Source organism: Caloenas nicobarica, chromosome 13, assembly GCF_036013445.1.
Source record: "Caloenas nicobarica isolate bCalNic1 chromosome 13, bCalNic1.hap1, whole genome shotgun sequence".
NCBI lineage: Eukaryota > Metazoa > Chordata > Aves > Columbiformes > Columbidae > Caloenas > Caloenas nicobarica.
In genome coordinates, this window is record NC_088257.1 from 1,017,459 (window position 1) to 1,041,464 (window position 24,006).

A 24,006-nucleotide genomic window follows, 5' to 3' on the forward strand; every position below is an offset into this window, starting at 1 on the left:
CAGAATAACCTGGCGTTTTGCACTTGTGCGGCTCGGTCTCTTCCAACATTTGAGTGATCTAATTTATTTTAAGTTAAATGTGTCTGCTGTAAACTGGAGAATAGTTAGACGGAGCGAGTGCCTGTAATTTATCTTTTTGCCTGGGTGATTATGCTAAAGATCTGCCAGGAAACTTGCTTCCTTTCTCGTGCCCCTTCCCTCTTCCCCTCAAAATACACCCACGTATTCCAACCCACCACAGTGCGCTAGGAAAGCTGCAGCAGGCGCGCTGGGCTCGTGGCTGGGGCTCCCTCCTTTGAGCGGAGAAGGGTTTTTTCCAAAGGCACCAGCACAATGTGTACATTATTCATTCCAGCTCCTGAGCTCTCCGGTCTGGGTGAATGGATGGGCGTGTTTTTGACGCGTCCTTTCACTCGGCGTTATGTACACCGAGGAGTTATGACTGTTTGGATGTTAAAGTAAATCTGCTTTCACAGGGAACTTTACAGTAATTGTTTCTTAAACAGCGCTCTTAGATATAATCTCTCTTCTTGGCCTTAAGTTTGAGGTCAAAAAAAAAAAAACCAAAACCAAACCAGAGGATGCCTTGGCAATACAACTGGAACAGCAGCACAGGTATTCTTACGGGTAATATACTTATTCTGTAGAACCCCGTTTCCAACTCAGTTTTATCTTTCTGTGATCTGCGTTGGTGTATATCTGTTTGAAAAAAGACCATCTTGGTCCAGTAACGCTGTTTCCTGAAGCAGTTGCCCTCCTGGCACGTCCTGTGCTGGTTCTGCCTTCCCGGGGCTGCCGGAGCCGACGGGAACGCGGGCGCTCGGGACCGAAATTCAGGAGAGAAACAAACGGGCGTTTTCCGAGGTTCTCGCAGGGCTCTAGAAAGTCGAAGGGAGAGGTCCAGCATTCTGCATCTTGGAGAATCACAACAGCGGAGGTGTTCAGAAGGGTGAAGATTGATTCTAAGGAGCCGCCTTCCTTTCCCGTTACCTCAAATAAATCTGAAGTAAAACGCCCATTTTATGCAAGAAGGGTGTGAGGAAGCTCTCCTGTTTTCAAACTTTGGTGTGAAAACTCTGTTTTCATATTGTAACTTAGGACTGAATTTAAAGGCTGCTTTTGAAAGCAATATTACTTAGTAGAAACTGCTATTGAGTATTTTGAATGTTTTTCTTCGTTATTAATTTTCCATTTTAATGCTTCAATGCTTCAAAGCATATCCAGTGCATTTCCCATCTCCACGATCAAGTTAAGATTACTTAGTGGTTTCTCTGGTCTTTTCAAGGCCTTGGTTTGTGGAAATGACAGTCCCTGTAGTATTTATAAAACTATGTTTTTCACTAGGTGGCTGTATTAGGAAATGGTGAACAGAAAAGGCAGTCTGAAAAGAATAAATTCTGTTATTTCTGACTTTCCAGTGCTCTAAAGTGGGGTAAGAAAGAGACTTCTTCAGCAGGAGAGCAGTAAAGCCCAGTTTATCCCGTCTGTGGAGGTTTAGGGTAAGGAAGCTGAAGATGAGTTTTCCTTTTAAAGCTTAAACCAGTCCCGGCCCCGTGGTTTGAGGCTCGATGCTGATGGACGCTCCCGCGGCCGCGCTGCCTTGCCTCTTTAACCCTGCAGCCTGTACGTTTTTCAGGTCCGTGCGGATTTTCTGAGGAAGGATTGATGCTCGCAATTGTAAGCCTTTAAGCAGAGCTGCAGGGAAAATGCCAGATGCTGCAAGACTTGTGATTAAAGTTGCAAGAATAAGCAATCCAGCGCAACACTTATCATTCTCTCCTTGAACAGGCTGGCCCTTTATCTTCGGCGCTTGGCCTCGCTCGAGCCACCTACAGCTCTGCTGAAAAACTACAGACCTTTGGCTCCGTTCTGTTGTTTCTTTGGGGACTGGGGCAGTGGAAAAATGGTTTAAGTTGTGACCGTTCCAAGCTTTTTGAAACACCACAGCTTCCAAAATACAGAGAAGTAGCATGAATAATGGCAGTTGGTGGTTTTGTTGTTTTGGTGTTATCGGTGAGAGATGATGATTACATTTCTCTCCTGTGCTTGCTTTGCTTTCCTTGTGGAACTAGAGGGTCCTGAGCATCCACAGGTCCAGAAGCCACTGGGAAGGGACAATAGGTCAACACCTTGGAGGATCAATTCATGAAGATGCACTAACAGTCCAAGTTACTGTTACTGCAATGCGAGAAATGCTTATTTAAAATCAGAATGTTGGGGTTTAGGTAAAAGTACTGTAATGTGCTTTTTATTTGAAAAATTAAGACCTTCTGAGTGTCAGTATCTCTTCTCCTTTAAACTCAGTCTGTATGTTTGGGTATCAGTTAAGGACTTACCCGCGAACCCAAGCCAGACTCAAGGGATGCAGAGGGGCAGCATTTAAAACAATTAGAGATTTGAACACTACCGTTATGGAAAAAAAATCACTTTTACACAATCTGTAAATTGTGATTTACCAATATTTTTATTTCTATATATATGAAAAATATATATATTGAGATATATATATATTTCAGTCACAATATAAATTGTGATTCACAGATAGGGACATAGTTTCTTGAGTTTCGGGTTTTTCCTTTTGGTTTCTTTTCCATGCTAAGCTTCAGCTGTTAATACGGAAAGGACTTTGGTCTTTGCTGTACAGACTCTCCTGGCCATTGCACAGGGGTCTGGGTGCGCCTCCGTACCCCGGAGCAGGAGTCTGTGTGCAGCGTTTGGTTCTGCAGTGCTGAAAAAGCTGAGTATGAAGGCAGGACTTGTGTAAATGAAGGTTGCACCGCCATGGGGTCTTCTCAGCAATGTCTGATTGACACAGATCTTTCTTTTTTCCTTTTGCTTTATGTAAATATTTTTAAAAGGTAGGATGGATTGACTGTTCATCTGTCAGGCAACAGAAACGTTGGAAGGAACTGGCAGATAAACCTGTGGTTTTTTCCTCCCTACCCTCTGTCTTTGCCTTTGCCAGATTTTCATCTCTCGTATGTTCTTTTCAGGTTCTTACAGCACCTTCTGTGCTTTGAAACCCTTCCTAGCTGCAGCTCAAAACACAGTATTTTTGTATTTTTATATTTTTTGGTTTCATGAAATTTACAAGAAAGGGATGAAATACATGTTTTATCAGTAACCTTTCTATTTATGCTGTCATGAGGCAGTAAGGACCCAGTGGCTAATACATAGTCTTTAAAAATGGAATTAAACACCTCTTTTCTTCAGGTAGTGGGTGGAATGATCTCCGGCCTCTTCTAAAATCGTCATGCAGTGAATTCTACCTTATCACGTGTTTCAGTAGTGAACAGCTTTCCTTTTTTCCGTAAGGAATACTACTGCTCTTTTACTGGAACAGGCTTTGTAAACTGAACAGCAATGACTTAAAAACTTGCTGCAGATGTGAATGCAATATGCATTACATTAAGTAAATCTCGAAGAATGACCGTAATTAATTACAATCAATTAAAATTTTCAGCTGGAGATATCATGACCTATTCTACCAGCAAATCTGAGTCACGGAATTTTTAGTGAAAGGTGCCGAACGACAATGAGAGTGATGGGTTGTCAAAGATTTGCAGTGGCCATCAGGACCTTTGTAAGAGTGCGTCAAGTTGTAATTAGCACTGAAACTCAGACAACGAGAACATGGTTTGCCACTGGGAAAGTTTTTAATACTTTTGTGAAAGAACGTTGGTGTTCCCGCTGTTCCAGACGTGAACTGACTGCACGATGCTCGGAGCCGTCCCTCAGACCCAGCAGATGCTCCTGGAGCAAGGGCACGGTGAGGAGGGCGCGCACGGGATCATCTCCTCCTCACCTTCGCGATCCTCATGCGAGGGCAGTAAACAGCCTGGTAATGAAGTTTACAGCTGGAGTTTAAACTGGGAGGGGTTCCCAGGGCTGCTCAGGAAGAGAAAACACACAAAGAGGCAGAAGTGAACAATGTGGCCAGGAAACGGTGTGAGGTGAGGCCAGGCGGGAGCGGGGCTTCCTTCGGCGCCCGGGAGGGTGGCAGGACACAGAGGAGGAACAACATGAGAAATCCAGGAGAGAGAGGGCAAGACCTCAAAGTATCACGGGGAAAAAATAAAAACAAGACAAAGTGCTCATAAAATCCGGGAGCATGCAACAAGAGGGATGTGATGAAACATCTTGATAGTCTTGAGTGTGTGACATGGATGTCAAGTGGAAATAAAAGCAGATAATAATAACCTACTGCGTATGCATGTTATAGCCGAAATTGTGTCTGTAATTGCTTAACAGTGTTGACAAAAGTAATTATAGCACTCTACTAGATAATTCAATAAAGTCGACTTCAAAGCACCATGAAAATGACGTACGATAGCTATACACATGGTACTGGTGTATGGTAGGACTTGTTGCTTGTCCTTCTGCAAATATTACACGAGTTTAGATAGCTAAGCTTATGTCAATAAACAAACTTATTACATGTTTTTCTTCCTGTTCGTGTGTGGGGAAAGGTGGTTTTGTGTATGTTATTTGCATCAAATGTGTCAGAGGCCAGTTGAAAGGAAATTGTCTTGTTAAGGGTATTGAAAGTGTTTGTGAGACTTTGGAGAACGTCTTTTAGACAGATTTGCTCCGTTTTTAGCTTTGTGGTGTACATACGCAGGTCTGGGTATAAAGATAAAATGCACCAAAACCTAAATATAAACCATGAAAGAAAACCTTTTGGTAGCGTTTAGAGCGGTTTGTCCTTCAGCAACGTCTGATTTTTAAGTCACCAAGAATCTTGAATTGGCTCCTTATCTTCCCTGCAGGAATTGCTGTTCTCTCTGATGGGGTAAAAAAGAATCTTCACCCTTTCAAGTGAAGTTACTGCTCGTGACTAAGTGGGGACTATAATCCACACACATCGGGGTAGCACCTTAGACAATTCTTAATACCGGCTTGGCACTGAACCTCAATTCTGGCCTTTAGGTGCAAGAACACCCTGCCGTCATCCCCTCTGTTTTTGTCTTCCAGCAAAGTACCCAAGATATGATGTTTTTATTGGTTTCTGTTTGCTTTTCGTGCTCTCGGAAGTTGTTATGAAGCCGATTCCCTGCTTGCTGGGTCATTGTCACAACGCCCGGTCCCCGTTCTGCTGCGTTCCCCTCCTTACACACAACTCCTGTTCTTCTGGGCTGGGTTCTTTGGCTGCTCATCAACCTGCTGGGCACAAGCGGATATAACATTGAATTTCCCTCACAGGGGTCAAAACCAATGGAAAACACGAAATCGGGGTAAAATGCAGTGGAAAAAAATGAGTCAGGGAGACATTGAAAATAAGAGGAATCAGCCCTCATTAAAATTTCTACCGTTAAATGCATCTGTGTTAACTGCATTCTGATCACATCCACGCCAAACGCACCCATGTTTTCAAAACATAAGCCAATAGTATTTACAGGCAGTATTTACCCGAGCAGAAGTCTGCCTTCGGTGCTGAAACAGGAACTTTGGGGGCGTTTGTTTGTTTAATTTTAGACCGAGTATTGGCTGAAGTGGATTAACAGTGTGCACATTGACTATCTAATATCTCAGGAATATTTTACAGATAGGTTTTATCTGTTGAAAACATAGCACTCAGTCACTGACTGATTTTGTTTCCTTCTCCTTCCCACCTCTATGTTAATGGGGAGAGCAGGATACCTCAGAACGTCTTCAGCAATTTTGAAGGTACTGTTGTGTGTAATAGATATTTGGTGGTATAACAGAAATTTTTTAAAATTGTGAGGTAGTTTTTGGTTTTTTAGCTACCTCTGCTAAAAGTAGGTGTCACTTAAGGAGAGTATTTTTCTTGCCTAAGAATCTTGTTCAAGCTCTGCTTTGGCTCCTTTCTTTTTGGTTCACTGGTGTGTTTTGAGCTTCTGGACTCCTGTTCAAAGTTTGAAGAACAATAAGTAGTCAAATGTAAAATAATGTCAGTTGAACCAACCTATGACTCAACAGCCAACCAAGTCATCCTGGATCCGCACCAGATGGACTGAGGCCAAACCCTAGAACTGGCTGGTGTCCCGTCCCGCTGCTGCACAGCTTCCCACCGCGGCTGGGCCCGGAACACAGCCTGGGTTAATAGTCCGTAAGAAACTGCTCCACGTGCAAATGTGTTCTTTCCATTGACAAAACGCATGAAAGCCTGTGCCGGGGTACAGGCACATCGTGCAAGGCTCCATACAGACCGACGGGGAAATGGAGCTTGTGCCCTGAAGAATTTCCCATCTTGACTTGCTCTCAGTTTCGGTTCCGCTTTTGAACAGCTTCCTTGAAGGCCTGTAGAAAGAATTAAGGAAGAAGCATGACTTTCTGCTTCTCTTGCCTTGTTCCCTTATTTTCCTCCTCCTATTCCTCCTCATCAGAGTTAAGGTTGTGTTTCTACTTTCTTATTGCTGTTCGTTGATTTTTATTTCTTTTAATTGTTGTTGGTGGTTTTTTGGACAAAGCAGGAGCAGTTATGCAGTGTTGATAAAAGCACAGACTGTGTTGAATAAGTCTGTGTGTACACATTCACAGAATCAGTGTCCAGATTACTGTAGAGGGTTATACTGGCAACAGAAGTCTTGATTCTTCTCCAAAATAGCAGAAATTAACTTTCTAATTACCAGTCTAAATTTATTTATAGCTTTATGACTCAATTTGACCATGCAAGTATTACCCTGCAGCTTTTAAAATATCTGCGCTGTGACGATTGCAGTTTAGTTTAATATTTTACTGCATTTCTCACAGCACGATTAGTGTTTTTCCATGTACGCTGGAGTCACTTTCCAGATGTCTCTCGCCTTCTTTCCGAGCAACATCATTTTGGCAGCCGGTGGCTGCCGAGCGGTGATGGACACGGCTCCGGTCGGGCAGACCCGGGCGACGGACACGGCTCGCGCTGAGGTCACTCGTGGAAAAAACCCCGGTTAATGTTTTAGGTTCGTTCCTCTGGCACCACAATATAAGGGTGCTGTGATAAGGAGTAAAATACTTTTCCAATATGTGCTGACCATATGGGATAAGCTCAAATGCTGTGGCTGATCTAAGCTCATGAGTCTGTTCTAACAAAGACCGTCTCTGTGCAGGAGTTCTGCTGTCTTGCTGGATTCAGTCTGCTAGCAAGTGCAATTAGTGTGTTAAAGGACCTGTGTTAAGATAATAAATTTTCAGCAGGTACTTGGGCTCTTGGTGAGTTTGGAAGGTTTGGGAAGCCAAGGATCTGCTTGTGCCACGGGTGGGACTGAGCTCCGAGCTGCTGAGGTGGGGCGCGGGGCTGGCCGCTGGCACAGGCCGCCTGGGCTAGCAACAGTCTCATCTGTTCTGCTTAAAATGAAAATAAAAATATAAATCTAATTCTGATTAGATTTTTCAGCTTTCTTCTCCTGAGTGCATATTAGTCTTGCAGACTTTCTAACTAGGGTGTCTTTTTGCAGAGACACCTGCTTGCGCCTTCGTTGATAATCGCGGAGTTCATCCATACGCATATAAAGCTGGATGCCTCTGCAAGATTGAGTTCTTTAGTCAAGTTGTCAGATGATCCATGACCTGTCTGTAAATATATGTAGATCAAATGCATATTTTGTTATCCAGCAAAGCATAAAGAATTAGAATGGCCCAGGGTGATTTCATTCCGTATTTTTAACGTAAAGTTTTTATCTAAGTATGCACATAACTGGCTTCTGTCTTACTCTTTTTTGCTGCCTCTCTGTTTAAGGAAGCAAGAATGCACTATATATTTACAAAAAAACCCACACCTTTGGAAAAATGTTCATAAATTGATCCATATAGAAATTAAGTCCTACCCTTGAAGGTAAGACTTTTTGGCTGCTTTACTGGAGCACTGTACTAAATGTAAAAGTTTAGAACATATAATTTAATTATCATATTCTGGTCATAAATACGTTAGGGCTGTAGTACATTTGAAATCCCAAGAGCTCTATCTAAAGTTGCGGCTGCAACATCAATTACCATTTATCCATTCCAAGAAAGCTTCGCCTGTGCCCTTGAAACCTTTACGTTCTGGAGAGTGTCCAGAAGGGGAAAAGCAGTTTTGTCGCTCGCTCGCGTTGGTGTTTGCTTCTCGCTCCCGGGCGAGCTCTAAAATGGTCGCGGTCGCCATTTCGGAGCGGGACGAAGGGACGTCCCGGCGCTGGCCTGGCCAGCGGCGGGGCCGCCGGGTGCGGGGCGCACCGCGCGCGGACCGGAGCGGGCACGAGGGCCTGGCGCCCGCAGGGAGCCTGCCCTGCTGCACACGGAGGTTTTACCTCCTTTGTGCTGTATCGGGAATCTCTGCAAATTATTATGCTGTTAATACGCTCTTGGTATTTGCCTGTGCTCTCAGGGTTTATTTTTACTTAATAGACTCTAATTTATGAGAGGCGAAACAGCAGTGCGCCCAGCGACAGTGCCGCTGCCCCCAGCAGCGAGACAGCAGCTCCGCGCAAGGGCTCTTCTGGCAGCACGTGTTTGCCGGGGAACGGCCGTGAGACACGTGTGTGTTGGGGGTATGTCCAGAGGGGATGTGTGCGGGGTTCCCGTGTCGGGGTGTTCGTGTGTGTGTGTGCGTGTGTGTGTGTGTGTGCAGGGTTCCCGTGTCGGGGTGTGTGTGTGTGTGTGTGTGCAGGGTTCCCGTGTCAGGGTGTTTGTGTGTGTGTGTGTGTGTGCGCGTGTGTGCAGGGTTCCCGTGTCAGGGTGTGTGTGTGTGCAGGGTTCCGGTGTCAGGGTATTCGTGTGTATGTGTGTTCAGGGTTCCCGTGTCGGGGTGTTCGTGTGTGTGTGTGTGTGTGCAGGGTTCCTGTGTCAGGGTGTTTGTGTGTTCAGGGTTCCCATGTCGAGGTGTTTGTGTGTGTGTGTGTGTGCAGGGTTCCCATGTCGGGGTGTATGTGTGTGTGTGTGTGTGTGTGTGTGCAGGGTTCCCGTGTCAGGGTGTATGTGTGTGTATGTGTGTTCAGGGTTCCCATGTTGGGGTGTATGTGTGTGTGTGTGTGTGTGTGTGTGCAGGGTTCCTGTGTCAGGGTGTTTGTGTGTGTGTGTGTGTGTGTGCAGGGTTCCCGTGTCGGGGGGTGTGTGTGTGTGTGTGTGTGCAGGGTTCCCATGTCGGGGTGTGTGTGTGTGTGCAGGGTTCCTGTGTCGGGGTGTGTGTGTGTGCAGGGTTCCCGTGTCAGGGTGTTTGTGTGTGTGTGTGTGTGCAGGGTTCCCGTGTCGGGGTGCGTGTCCCCTCTCCAGCCCCGTGCTGCCCGTGTCCCTGCCAGCGCCCGCAGAGCTGGGACAAGGCAGGACCTCCTGGACGCTCACAGCTTGTACGCACTGGGTTTTCTAGTTAAATACTATTTCTTCAGATACTTCTGGAGGACAGAGCTGAGGCTTGAATTCAGGTTCTTCTGAAGGACTTGGGACTGGTCGGGGGTCAGAACCTCTCCAGCACCAGGGTTTGACAGGTTCTGTACAACAGTGCTCACGGGAAAGGGATTCATTCCGCTTTATTTTGTTTGCCAAAGGCAGGTGTATTTTTATACATATACCTGAGTTCTTGGAAACATCAACAAAAACATTTATGGTATTTGAGGTGACTTTATACAAAACAATGAATCCTACAGTCTGCTTTAGTTGTATTCAAGGGATGGTAAAATGTATGTTGTTCTGCAGCCGGAGAGGTTAATTTTGAGACGTTGCTTCTTCAGGTATGTCTCATATTTCAATTTTTTCTGTGAATTCAAATCCCAGTGCTCCATCCTGATGTAGAGACGATGTCAGGAGGAGGCACGATGGTACCTCCCGGTCTGACTGTAAAATAACGTGTTTCTCTGCCACCAGGTTCTGTACCCAGCAATGAAGCAAATGTGGCTGTGGCCTCTCTGGGTGACACATTCCTCATGTTCGTGTTGTAGGCATGGGCACGACACCAGACCCTTAGTTCAAAATCTGGTTTCATGGTTTATCAAGTCATGATACAGCATTTATCTGGGTGTGCGATAAGGGAAATGTTAGTCGTTTTGGCTCAGAGGGGCTGTAAAACAGTAACACTGGGTGCTTTTATCTGCAGGCTTTGGTGGAATACTGTAATCTGTAGTAGATTTTTTAATTTATTATGGCATTACTGGGGACATGCTTGTAATCAAGAACAGTGCCTCTACCAGAGCAATTCAGTTCTCTGCTGCAAGTACAAAACAGGACAGAAAACTTCTATGCAGAACCTACCTATCCTAGAGTTATTTGGAGGTCTGTTGTGTTTGCTTGGTGGGTTTGTGGGAGTCGTGTGCACTCAGGCGGTCAGCAGGAGCGTGAGAGTCCGAACCCCGAGACACTTTGCGTTTGGGTCAATCTGCGTTTAATTGCGGCTGAGCTGTGTGTGGACACACCAAGGGCTGGCTGGGGCTCTTCTTAGCGACTCGTACCGATTTTCAGTCTCTTTAAACTTAAATGAGTCCGTTAGAAGAGATCATCCTGACCGGTAGTTCGGGTTCTCAGCAAGATGCATCTTTGAAATTATTTTCAATTGGCAAATATACTTTTAATATTGTAATGACCAGTGCAGTGTCAGAAGCCTTGTTGTAAAATTTTTTCCTGCTTGAACTGAAAACTACTTCCCTGCCTAAGAGGGTATAAAAATAATTAATAGTTTTTCTAGTTAATAAAGAAATAAGTAAGCAATTCAAAAAATGTAATCAGTTGGTGTGTGCAGCTGAGTGTTTACATTGTTCTCATTGCTAGAAGATAAGAGCGAGGCCCAGATGGCAATGACATTGAAAATCAGTTCTTTACTCTTCGTTTGGTGATACTACTTACACAGATAAGTAACGCGCTTTTAAGAACACGTTAGTTCAATATTAAGGTGACTTGTGCGGGAGAGCAGGACTGCGTGCAGGGTGGTGTGGTCGGGGGTATCGGGAGCAAGTGCAACTCCTATCCGGGAAGCATTAGCTGAGGAGTAGGAGCAAAATGAATAGTCTTATCAAAAGACAAGTCAAAATAAATGTATCCCAATTCTGAACTGCTTTTTCCAACCCTAGACGTGCTGCAGCCATTTCTTTCCTCAGAGTTGGCAGTTGGACACTAAAAAGATTTTCTTACAGGTTCTTGGGAGCCAGTTGCAAGTGTTAGGTTTTTGTAATTTATAATAGCACTTGTCTTATGCATTTTCTCTGAGCCTTTTTTTCTGGGTAGGTGTTTTTGAAAAGGTGGAAATGGCCAAGGTGACAATGGCCAAGGTGAGAGCTGCTTCTCTGCTGAGCAACCCCCAGGTTTCCCAAGATGCTGCCGCTCCAGTTCTGCAGCTTGCAGCCCTTTGCATTAAATGCAGTTATTTTTGGAATCGTTAACCAAGTTCTCTTCTCATTGCATGTGTGTAACTTGCTATCGGTGCTAATTTATTTTGCATTTTTAAAAATAATGTACCCTTCAGAATTTACCCTTCAGCAGACGAGCAGTAGGGCTGGACGTGGTCTAGGGCAAAATGAATTGAGGCTGATCATCCTTGACTTTGATTTGCTGGTGAAGAGGTGTCAGCTGTAGGCTGTAAACGACTGATAGTTTTAGTTGCTGAAAGTATTTGTCTCTTCGTTATCTCACTATAGAATTTTTTGTTTGATGATGTAAAGTAACAGGAAGGCACCATATTTTTAAATGTTGTTAAGTTCATCCTATGGGAGTGTGTGTGTGTGTTCCGTGTTGGGTCGTGGGGTTTTATATTCTTCACAGTAAAGGCAAAAAGAAGAGCCGAGACCTGTCTGCCACATCTTCTGCTGAGGCGTTCGTGGCGTTTGGTCACCCGGGTCCCACGGGGCTGAGGTGCCCAACAGTGTGTGTCCCACCAGGCTCGGGGGACAACGGGTACCCGGGGGGGACAGTTCCCACCGCCGCCAGCACCACCACGCCCGCCTTGGACAAAGTCTGAACCTTGAGCCCGGTTTGAAAGTCTCTGGTGAATGATTAACACAGGACTGGCCTGGGTTGAGCAGCCTGGTTTCTGCAGAGCTCCATTCTGCAGCTGCATCTTCTTTTCTTTAAGGCTTTCCATTTTGCAGCCGTATGTTTCCTTGAATGGAAACAACAAATGTATCTATACAATTGAATAAAAGTAGATTATATCGAAATAGTTTCAGAAAGTATATGGGAATGGAGCTCAGTCGCCTTAAGGAAATAACACCTTGCCTCCCAAAATAAAACTTAATCAAAATTTTTGCGAATTTGGAACCCTTAAAATTTGGACTTTTTTTCCCCTCTCACCTACGCTTCTTAACTTTTTCTTTTATTTAGATAAGAATCATAGTTTATTAGCTTTTTGTTGAGTTTAAAAACGTTTCTGCAAATAACCAAAAGGTAACTTTTTTATTATTGTATTCTCTCAGAGTGTAACTTCCCTCCCCTGCCTCTTCCTTAGGAAGTGGTTTTTTGTCTTTTACTGTGTCTGTATTTATAGGTAAGAGATTTGCGCTGAAGCTCCAGCCGGTTTGCTGTGGCTCTTGCAGGAGTTTTTCTGCACTCTGACCCTGCTCTCGTGTTCCAGGCCAGCGAGTGTGTGTTTTACCCGCCGGGCTGGGGGTATCTGGGCACCCTCAGTAAATATTGGCCTATTCTGATCCCACCCGCCGGGGCAGATACGCTGGGACCCAGATTAGATTGCTGGCTACTGCTTTGTTAATCAATGTAAGAATTTATTTTTAGTTTTGTAAGTCATATCATCTGTTTTCTTTCTCATGTTACATTTTCTATGGTACTGGTACAGAAAAGGAGCCCTGTTTAAAAATTAGAGGTGATTGAAAAGTTCCAGTGGAATATGTTTGGCACTACTGTAGTTTCTATGACAGCTGACGAATATTCCCTTAAAAATGCTTTTCTCAAAAATGTGTAAGGTATAAAGAATTTAATTTTTGTATCTAAATTATCTGTCTTCAAAACTATGCACAGAAAGATGTTTCCATCTTCTTCTGGTTTTAATCATTTTAATGAAATCAAGTTCTCAAGTTATATATTCCTTCTTTAAAATCATAAACTCCCAGCCTATATTTCAATGCTTAAACTGAGATTTTCAGTATAAGAAAAGGAGCTACTGAGCCTAAAACTTTAGAGAAAATGAGGCAACTTACAGTAGATTTTGACTGGCCAGTGATTCCTGGTCTTAACAGGGTTTTGGGTTGGTTTGTTGTTTGGGTTTTTTTGTTTGTTTTGTTTTTGAGGTGTTGGAGAAACAATTTAGTTCCTTTTTCCAAGTACCACCACACACACTTATCTTTGTGATAAGAGGCAGCAGTGGATTTGACTCCTCGGCATCTTTAACCATGAGGTTTCCACGCTCTGTGGAAATGAGGATGAGTGTGTAATTAAAGATGCGGGTTTGTAAGGATGTGAAATAAACTCAACGGGGCTGAGTTACATTCTGCCATCACTTGGATGTTGAGTGCCGGATTGTGCAGCCTTAGTATGTTATTGTAGCTTTCTGCTCTTTAAAAGAAGACAAATTAATTCTAAACCCCAGAAAAGCCATGGGATGGACCATAACCAGGTTACGCTCTGTCGGCGGCGGCCGCTGCAGCTGACAGACGAGCTAATGATGGTCGTCAGCCTCTTCAGAGAGTAACAGGGTAGAAATGTTGCAGCATTTCACGAGTATTTTCTGAACGCTGAGGAGTTATATGATGGGTTTGAGTTCTTTTCCAAGTGCCGGATGGGCTTTTTTCTCCCCTTTTCCCCTCAGGTTGACTCATGACTGCATTTCCCTGCCCGCCTGTCCTGCTCTTATCCTTCCTCCCCATTCCCACAGCTTTTCCAGCGTCTTCGAGCTGTTGCTGTGTTCTCGTCTGGTTTTTACCTTTCTGCTCTGTCTTGGTGACATCTCACCTCCTCCCTGGCTCATGTCAGACTGTTTTTAGGAAGGTCTACATGTACCATAGGTCTTTGCATGCTTTTACTGTCTCATTTTTTTCCCCTAACGCAAGTAATGTTTGCTTTTCTCTGCCCTCTGGTTCCATACTTTCAAGGTGTGGGCTTCATTGACACGTTTATTCTGGTTTGACTTTTATCCCTCTGTATTTGAGCGGTGGGATTCCTGCGCCCTGTGTCTGCATTTATTATCAAACCCCGTCCTGGGACAAGGAAATTCCACAGCAAAAGTCCCTGGAGTCGCTGGACGGGCCATTTCTCAATGGCTCTCGTGAGATGGGGCACGTGGAGGGGGCCTGTTCAAGACTGAAGCCTCCCAGGTGGTGGAGTGTTTTAATTTGGGCTGGAATTTTAAGGTTTTTGTCAATGTTCGAGAACTAAGGTTTGGGTTTTTTTTAAAACACATAACCAAATCTGGTCAGACTTTCTTGGGGAGAGGAATTTTCCATGCCGCAGCCAGCCCACGTGCGAGTGTTCGGCCCACGCGGGGGAGCGGGATGTGCTGGAGCGTTTCCAAGGAAAGGCACCAAAGTCCTACAAAAAGCGCTATTTTCTGGCTTCATCTGGAAAGTGGCTGGAACCCTGTTGGACAAAACTGCCTGTGAAAACCGCTCTAAGTTGAGCGTACGGCATAGAAATTGCGTTATAAAAGTTCAAAACTTTGTGAAAATAAACTCAGCCAAGTGGCCTTATAACTGGGGCGCGGGGCAGCGTCCAGGCGGTAACGCCGCGGGTCGGGCCGTGCTGTCCACACGTGCTGAGTTAGATCAGCCCCTGAACCTTGGCACAACCGCTCTTGGGTCAGCCCGTATGACTGGAAGCAGCCCCAAGGTGATTACAATAGATTGCTTATTGTTCTAACAATGATTTTTTTTTGTTAAAGAACTAGTGCTACATTTGTACGTGGCCTATATGTTTACATAGGAAATCCCGATCCTGGAATTAGGAATAGATTCACTTTTCCTAAAATGCTAGAGGGGCATGATCATTTTTTACTCTAAATATATGTAAACATATGGCTTAATTTGCTCAGCTTCTTGCACAACAGCGTCCCAGTATCATCTGTGGCGATACTGGACGGGGAACTCTTGTGGGACTCAGTGCAGACTGCAAGGAATGTGACAGTAATGAAAACGATACGGAATGAGAGCGTATTTTAAGAGTCCAGGATAATTGTGCAAGGACTTGGCTTTGGAGATGTGTCAGGGAAGGAATCCTGACCTAGCCAAATAGGCCATGAAAAATCCATACAGCTTTACTTACGTTTTACAAAAGCCATCGTTCAACTGTTGCAGAGTCTGGTGAACTTTGTGTGCAGAACTGTGATATTTGACGATGAGGGCAATCCATTTCTTCCAGTTACGGATATTATGTTTGCCAGTATCCTATAGACCTTAATTAAAAATATTTTGATGGTTTTTTTTAGCCCTGGACTGAGATCAGATGTAAGCTCTTCTCCATCCACAACCTCGGCGACGACGGGACCACCTCCCAAGCTCTGCCTGGTCTGCTCTGACGAGGCCTCCGGCTGCCACTACGGTGTCCTGACCTGCGGCAGCTGCAAAGTCTTCTTCAAAAGAGCTGTGGAAGGTAAGGCACGCTTTGAACTTGCTGTTCAAAAATATAAAATCCACGTACATCTCATCCACATTCAAACCCAGTCTATTTAATCTTACTGGAATCCATGTTTTTGCTAGAATCCTACTGGAAACCCCAACCATTACATCACTGATCTTTTCATAGTAAATAGCGTTGATAATGGTGTATTATCTGAAGCATAGATTCCATTTACATTTACAAAATGCTCCCATTCACTCACAGTGTAAAAGGATGTGTTGTTGTCTTGGCTTTTTGTTTCTTTCGTTTTCTTTCACCGTTGTTTCTGTTTGTTTGTCCTATTTATATACAGATATTTGTGTGCATTAGATTTGTAAAGTTTGTGATTTTTAACTTTAATGTTAGCTGTTTTGTGTTTAAAACTTTTGTGAAACTTGATGCATCTCTTGTATGCGAGGTTATGGTAGTTTTACAATTTTTCCGATGAGCGATATCGGTTAAATTACGTCCACGTCGGTGTGTGTTATTTGCAGGGGTAACTAGGTAACAGGAGCATGTGTGTGGTTTTGGATCCTTGAGATTTCTCTGTAATCACAAGAAGAAAATCATTCTGGAAAGTAGAGATGATAAAAAATGAAAAGTGAATCTGTAGTGTGTATAGCAGAATAACCTGTGATTTCTGGGCTGCATTAGTAGCCATTTTGTAATGAGCTGGGTTGCAGCTCCATGTCTGACTCTTCGCTTCAGTATCAGAGAGAGGCAGAAAAGTCAGAGTGTATTCTCAGCGTCGCTGGAAGGACAACGATTCCTCTGCTCTGCAATTCTGTCGTTCTTAGTTCCAGCCTTCCAGGGTTTCCTGTCTCATGCCTTCTTCGTGCAGCCACCAGTGGGTATTTTGCAGTGAACCACGCTGCCACGTTTTGCTAACAAACACTTTTGCAAGCTGGGTTTCCCCGCAGAAGAGCGAAGGCTGTTTTGGCAAGGACAAGCCACCGGTCAGGCTTCCAGAAGCAGCACCTTCTCCCAGTTCCAACTCACTGGGTGCAGTGGGATGCTCCGTGGAAATGCAGAGTCTCTCGGAGGGATCAGAAAAGCCACGTTCATACTACAGTTTTTGCTATTCCCGGGGGGAAGGGATGGCAGCTCTGAGGAAACCTGAGCCTGCTGCCGTCCAACAGGAGCCGATATGAGCTCCAGTGCAAAGCACTGAGCCGGTTGGGTCTCTGGGACTCCCAGCTGCTCCTGCACTCCTACATCTGTATCTTTGATTAAAATAAGGTCACTGGGTAGCCCTCAGAAGGAGTATAATATGGCAGCTGGATATATGATATGTCATAGCGATTGTTTTGCCTGTCCTCAAGCTTAAACAAACCACAAAAGTATTGATACATGAACAAATCAACCCAATAATTTATTTTGATCAGGGATGTGACATGCCGCAACTTACAGTGTTAACGTTAAAAATTTAAGCGGGCTTTTAGCTGAAAACCTGCAATCAATTCCTTAAGGTTTACCTCCACTTTCATTTTTATTGTTCCACAGATTATCCCAACCTTAATCCTTGCAATTAGATATTGTGGCTGTTTTCAGGAGCTCTTCCAAGATCCGTTACTTCTAGTATTCACTTTAAGGAACAAATAATTTGCTTTTGTCTCTTACATGCATTTTTCTTATTAGGAACATATGTAAAAAGAATTTGTTCCTGCAATATTATTTTTATTAGTAGCTGCCAGGCACCTGTTAGTGTACAGATCAAACCCGCTCTGCACATGGTTATCCAGCCGTCAGCCCCAATGCCTTCTTGTGCCTTTGTCTAAACACATGTATACTGTGACGGAAATAGTCACAGAAGCTGCAAGTATCAGTATCTAGAAAATCAATATAGAGTGTATTTCTTTCAGCAAAGAGGAGAACGAGAGGAGAAGGTCGATGGTGGGACAGCAACTGTATATTTATACACAGTTCTTCTTGCAAACAGGGTCCTTTCCTCAGGAGCCTGGGGCGTTCCAAGCCATCTTGTTCTAGTTCTTCTTTTCCTGGTGCTTCAGGGCCCTCGTGATTCAGTTTCTCGGTCCCAGAACCAGCCCTGGTCACCTCCCACCCTGCACCAACCCCGATCTTCACCATCCTCTGCACCTCCGCATCCTCGCCTTGCTTCACGTCCTCACGCTCTGCTTCGGGTTCCCCGGCATCGCTGCCTCCCCCTGTGCTCCAGAATGTCCTTGTTCTTCAGCAGTTTGAGTTCCATCTCCCAAAATCCTTCGTCTGCAGTCGCTGCCCTTTCTATACACCGGTGTGCTGAAATGAGCAGAGACTCCTTCAGTCTCCTGGAGCTTCGGAGCCGCCGGCAGCGGCCGGTGCTGCAGGCACCGCGACCTCGGGGAGGGTCTGACCTCTGCAGAGCGCTCCTGTCTGCTCTGAATTCCCTCGGAAGCAGCTCCACTTGCTCACGACCAATTCTTACCCATGTTTTGTTTGCAAAGTCTATTTGTTTTCAAAATGCATTCCTTCGGGCCACTGGCAGTACTTAGGCGACGTGGAGCAGGTGGCATCAACTTCCCTTCATTCTTCCACAAAATGCTCATGTGACAAGAAGGCTTTTAATATAATATAATACAAAGAAATAGTGTAGCTTTCACCTAAAAATGGCAAGAATAGATAAGTAGTAAATACAAGATATCAAACTACTTTCAGAGAGATGAAGCTCTTTGTTAGGAAAAAAAACGGAACAGCTCAGGAGAGCGTACGCCTGGAGCATCCGTGTGGCTGTGCGGAGCTGCCGTCTCGTTGAACGGCTTCGGGAGACGTGAAGTAATTATCTCTGTTCTGCTACAGTGGTGACAACTATTCATCAGTTTATATTTCATGTGTCTGCATGAATATTTGTTCTATACGTATTAGTATGCTAATGGCAAACAGAATCGTGGATCATGGATTTATCTTTTAAGCTGTCTTAAACACAAAGATGACACTTGTCACTAAGTCTTCCTCTTCTTCAAATGGAAAAGAAAAGGGGGTTCATTCAGAAACACGTCCAGGGCTTGCTTTGGGTTATCGACTGGAAACACTTCCCTGCAGTAGTTTGGTTATGGCCACAGTAACGGACTCTGCCTACCTGTAATTTTCACAGCTGACTTGAAACAAATTCCTTAACCGAGCTCTTTTGCTATGAGGAGACACCATTGTTAATAACTCAGTATTTGGAAAATGTTTGTTTCTCGCAATATTAGATTATCAGGACTTGGAAATACGGTGTAAAAGCCTCAGTAGCAGCTTTCTGCCCTCTGAAGAGACACATCTCTTGATCCCCATCTGGGAGGAGCAGATCTCGTTTAGTAGCACCTTTCTCTGAATACGTTAGATTGAGACATTTATTCATATAATTCAAATAATTAAGAATAGATACTACTCTTCTGTTGCCCTGCTCTTAACAGCTGTGGAGTACAGTTATTTTAATTTATGTAGTTTAACTTGCCATATTTTTAGGGCCAGTTTTGCTCTCAATCTGTGAATCCATAAAAATGTCAGAGAACTTGGTTCGACCAGTTCAGATTCTTAAGTTAAACAAGGAGAAGGTTTCACGACTTTCAAAATGATGGAAACCATGTCTGTGTATCTGTGGAAATGTTTACATGTATACTTTCAAAATGTGTTTGTGTTATTTACATCTCTTTCGAAGCCAAATAGGGAAACTGGAAACATGCTATGGAATATAGCTTTGAGAAACTTAAAAGAAAAGTAGTTTTAAAAATAGAATTTGCCTGATATTAACAAACAGAAAATGGGATTTCTACCTAAATTTATTTGCTTTCATGTCTAAATATAAAAAATCTGTTTGGTGCATAGATATGCGTATGGATACTGGTTTTTGCAAGAATCGAAGTACAGTAAGTCAAGGCATTATATAGCCCCCAGATCCATAACATTACTGAATGGATGACTTCATCCGCTACTCTAATTGTGGAGCTGACGGTTGTTTTGTTTGTGACTACAGGGCAGCACAACTACCTGTGCGCGGGGAGAAACGATTGCATTATCGACAAAATCCGGAGGAAGAACTGCCCGGCGTGCCGCTACCGCAAGTGTCTGCAGGCCGGCATGAACCTCGAAGGTAATGCAGTGCTCAGACCCTTCTCGTTTCTCGGTCCTACACCATAAAGTTCGTGCTGCTTATGAAGCTAAAACAATTATTTGAGCAGCACCTTAATACGTTAAAAGTAAGTACTGCATTTTATGGCGTGTATGAGGATTTTAATGAAAAGCAAGATTTTTTTTACGCTGAGATCTCTCCTGCCCTTCCCTATCTGTATGCAACTGCTCTGTCTCTCAGTATGTTGAGCAGCAGTGAGTCATACGCACCAAGCAGGGTTATTTTTTATTGCTGTCAGCACACAGATCTGTTGCTGTTCCGCGGCGCGTGAGCAGCAGAGCTCCAGGGCTGCTGCTGCGGGACGGGCGGCACCTGCACGCCCCACAGGGCCCTGACCCGAAACCGCGCGGGGGCACAGCCCAGGCAGACCTGGGCTGCGAGGGGAGATCGCTTTTGTTCCTGCTGTGGTTTCTTCTTAAACGTCTGTCAGAATCTCCCTAGAAAAGACAGGTTAAAAAAAAAAATAAATAAATCTAAATGCACGCGTGCATAGTTGTTCTCTGCTACGTCCTGGGCGGTTTATGAGAAACCGAAGGACACATTGACTAGAGATTTAGCAGCGGTTGTAAAATGGCATAAAACATTTTTATTAGTGTCAGCTACGTTTTATGCTTGACATTTTTTTCCTTGAGCCGTAGAGGTTAATATAGTACTTACTAGCATGTTTATCTTGGTGATACTTGTATAATGAAAATTGTCAGATAAAATAAAAATGTCAAAAATGCGTTTGTCAGATACAAATGCAAACAGAGTTTCATTTCAGTCGGTGATATTATCCTTGGTAAAAGGCAAGTGGTGAGTCCTGTTAAAGAGGGAGGTGACGTGCGTATTGCAGTGCGCTCCAGGACGTGCTATTTGAGTTGCCTTTCTGCACCAAAGAAAATGAAAATCGAGCGACGTCTGATGCTTGCTGCTTTCCGCATGGAGATTGGAGCCCTTCCAGCTATAGTCTGCTTGCCTGAATTTTGGCACAGAGAATCCTGGAGAACAGGGACTTTTTGGAAGATGGATATTGTTATATAAGTTGTTGGAAAGGGAGGGGAAGCTTCTATGGCTGAGAGGAAAGAGAGATCTAGAAACTCAGCAACACAAAAATGGAAGAACCCAAACTAGTGTGAAATAGCAAAAAAACCCCACGAAAATGACAATTTATCGGACAGATCTGAACAGATGGTGAATCGATCGCACAGAAGGACTCACGGAAAAGAAAGCTGGAAGGCAGCATAAAGTGCAGAAGAGACAGAAAAAGTATTTCCTTAATCTTGGCTGGTTTAGAGTCACAGTTCAGGAATTACTGTTGTTTAAAAGATAATTAAATTGACGTACTTTTTAGACAGTAATGTCTTTTTGAAGAGTCCTCAGGTGTATCCTCAGTGCATAAATAATAGTTGTAAGCAAACCAGTTAATGAACAGCAAGAGAGCGAAATACCCTGGCCTGTCGTCCCAAGGCCCCTTTCACTCAGCCTTTAACTCTTGTGCTGAGACAACGCGGTTCCTTGTGCACTAGAACCGTGTTACTGATCGTTTTCGGTTCCAGTCTGGTCTGCCAGCAGTCACACCTTTGGCCCTGCTCATCACCCTTTTCTGGAACTTTCTCATTCCCGTTGCCTGTGGTTTTTCGTTAGTGAACTGGAGAAACATCAAACTATCAAGCTGTAGGTACCAGCGATTTATACAGTAATGATATTTTGTACTCTAGCCTTTATTTCTCTGAATTTTCATTTCCGCTTTCATCGTTAATTGACCCAAGGCACTCTTTGGCACTCCTCTTCTTTCGGATGTGTTTGAAAAAAAGATTTATTGTTAGGTTTTATGGCTGTAAAAAGCCATCTCGTAATTTTTTAGCCTTTTCAGTTGCATTTTATAGTTAAACTGTTGGCAATTAGTGGATTTTTTTTTCCTGTCGTCTTCATTTTGAATTTATTTCCATTTTCTGAGGGCTCTCTTGCTCTTTCTGGTCATATTCCTTGCCCTGTCTGTGTCTGCAGTGGGGTTGGTGTGATGAGTGTGAGGAGCGCGGGTCGTGGTCCCCACGTCTCGGGCAGCGTCTGGTCCCCCCGCGGTGCTGGGACCGTTTCGTGCCCAGTTTATCCGTCTGGATTCTCTTCTGTCATTTGCCCTAAGGAGCTGGCTTTAAATTTGTGGTATTTTTATATTTGAAAATAAATTGTGAAGAAATACATTATCTCAACCTTCTTTTTTTTATTAGTTACAACTATATAGCTTAAGTCCTAGTAGCACAGCCTAATAAAAATTCTTGCATAAAACATTGCCTTATCAGATGTACTTATTTTGACAATAATTTTACCAGACTTTCTGGGCTGGAAATACTCCATACCAGGTGTCTGCATTAAGCTGAAGGTATGTGCCTGTAGATTTAAGTCAAAAGTAGTTCGTTTGCTTTTGAGAACAAGGATAATGGGGCAAAAAATGCCAGAGTGTTGGAAAGATTTTGGAGCAGCCATTTCAAACTTTAGATGAGAATAACAAGGAGCCTTTGCTGCAAGGAAATAACTGTTGCTGTTCCCTCACGACAGTCTTGGCCAAAGTGGCCAGTGTGTAAGCCTTCGGGAAAATGCAATTTATACAAGGTCTATAGAGAATTTGCTATCTTGAGCAGTTTCTGAAGCCTCTGTCTGAACCAGTGGGAGGAACGAGGTCGGGAGGGGATTTTGTGTTGTAGAGCTACAGAATGGGGGCATTTCTGATTATTAAAGATTCTGAATAGGTCAGCAGAAACTTTGAATGTGAAACTACCCTACATGTTACTTTTATGTGCTATTGATTTAGCTCAGAAGTTCAGAACAGAAATCAATTAATGAATTGAGACCCAGGAAGAGAACTGGGTTGGCTCTGTCCGGGTGCAGTTGTGTGTTCGGTGCAGGAGACGCATCCAGGAGCCCAAAGCCGGGACGAGACTCCATTACTGACAATATCCTAATAAAACTGTTGCTCCAAATTTTTGTAGTTTGCAGTTAACGTCTCTGTGTGATGTTTTATTTATTTGGCCTGTGAGTTTTATGGTTTAATTACACAGCCATGATTTTATGTGCAAGAGAGCTGGCAAGAAAAAAATCTCCTCCTGCCCAGCGTTTTCAGAAAAATGTTTTCCCTGGCTCGAGAAATTGAGTAACTTCTTACTCATTAAATATATTTTTTCCTTAAATGTATTCTTTCCTTTCTTCTGTATACTTCTATACTTAGTGTTTTAAGGGACTTAGAAAGTGTGTGGTCCTGCCAATATTTCCAAACAGGTGTCGTGCTGTGACACGAGGTTTCGCTGAAATTTTTGCATGTGGCAGAATTTGTAGGATCAGGCCTTGTATTTGTATTACTGGCAGGCATTATTTGACATTTCGAAATGTTAACATAAAGGTGACTTTCATTAAAATGTAAAATAAACTCAGATAAGCTTAGTTAGAATTGAAATTATAGATTGATGAAAAAAAAGCTGTAAATGTTTCAGCCGCCTGACCTGCTGGCAGGAAGCAAAAGCGGCATTTCCTCCGTTACGCTTCTGCTGCCGTGCAGTCACTTTCCATTGTCTAACCTGTGACCTACCACCGCTTTCCTAGCTCGAAAAACCAAGAAGAAGATCAAGGGGCTGCAGCAGGCGGGCGCGCGGGACACGGCCGAGTCGCCGGGCAGCAAGAGCGTGGTCCCCGCGTCGCTGCCGCAGCTGACGCCCACGCTGGTGTCGCTGCTGGAGGTGATCGAGCCCGAGGTGCTGTACTCGGGCTACGACAGCACCCTGCCCGACTCCAGCTGGAGGATCCTCTCCACCCTCAACATGCTGGGGGGGCGGCAGGTCGTGGCCGCCGTCAAGTGGGCAAAGGCCATTCCAGGTAAGGTGCAGATGCGCTGCTTACCAAGTGCGGTCTTTTTGTTGTGCTAAAGTCTGTCTTTTTATTTGGGAGCCTTCAGAGCCTTTACAGGTGAAGTTTTAGTAATATCTGGGCTTATTTACTTCTGGAGTGGAAAAGCAGAAAAAAATACAGATGTAAACATGTATTTAGTGCTATTATAAATCAGATCATTTTAATTGAACCCTTTGACCATTGAGTGTTAAAATTTGTTTTGTTTTTGAACGCAGAGAACTATTTTTATTAGCTCTAGTTCCACCTCTTAGATAATGATTTCTTTTATTTTTATTATTATTTTTTAATTATTTTTATTATTATTATATTATTATTTTTAGCAGTGACGTTCTCTGGACTTTTATAGACTGGTGCTGCTGTCCTGGCTTGTCTGGGTCTGTGTTCATGGGTGGTTCTTTTTTTACTACCCCTCACCATACCTGTAGTTTTTTTCTCGACTGGGAATAAGCGTTTGAGTGTCTAGTCCCATAGTGCAAGTCAAGGTGTCCATTTTTTCCCAGGCTCTGTAGTTACACGATTGACGTGACTCACCTGGAGCAGGTGGAAGGTTTGTCGCTATTTTGGCTCCACACAGT

General features: G+C 43.9%; 1 protein-coding gene across 3 annotated transcripts in view; it reads left to right on the top strand.

Annotated features, from left to right (window-relative positions):
• The window catches only part of NR3C1 (nuclear receptor subfamily 3 group C member 1), a 61,430-nt gene that overhangs the window by 22,059 nt on the left and 15,365 nt on the right, over nt 1–24,006 (top strand). For all 3 annotated transcript variants that reach the window (XM_065643764.1, XM_065643766.1, XM_065643765.1), the window contains exons 3-5: nt 15,272–15,435; nt 19,397–19,513; nt 23,129–23,398. In XM_065643764.1, the coding sequence (XP_065499836.1) occupies nt 15,272–15,435; nt 19,397–19,513; nt 23,129–23,398 (551 nt within the window). The remainder of the gene's footprint in view (nt 1–15,271; nt 15,436–19,396; nt 19,514–23,128; nt 23,399–24,006) is intronic.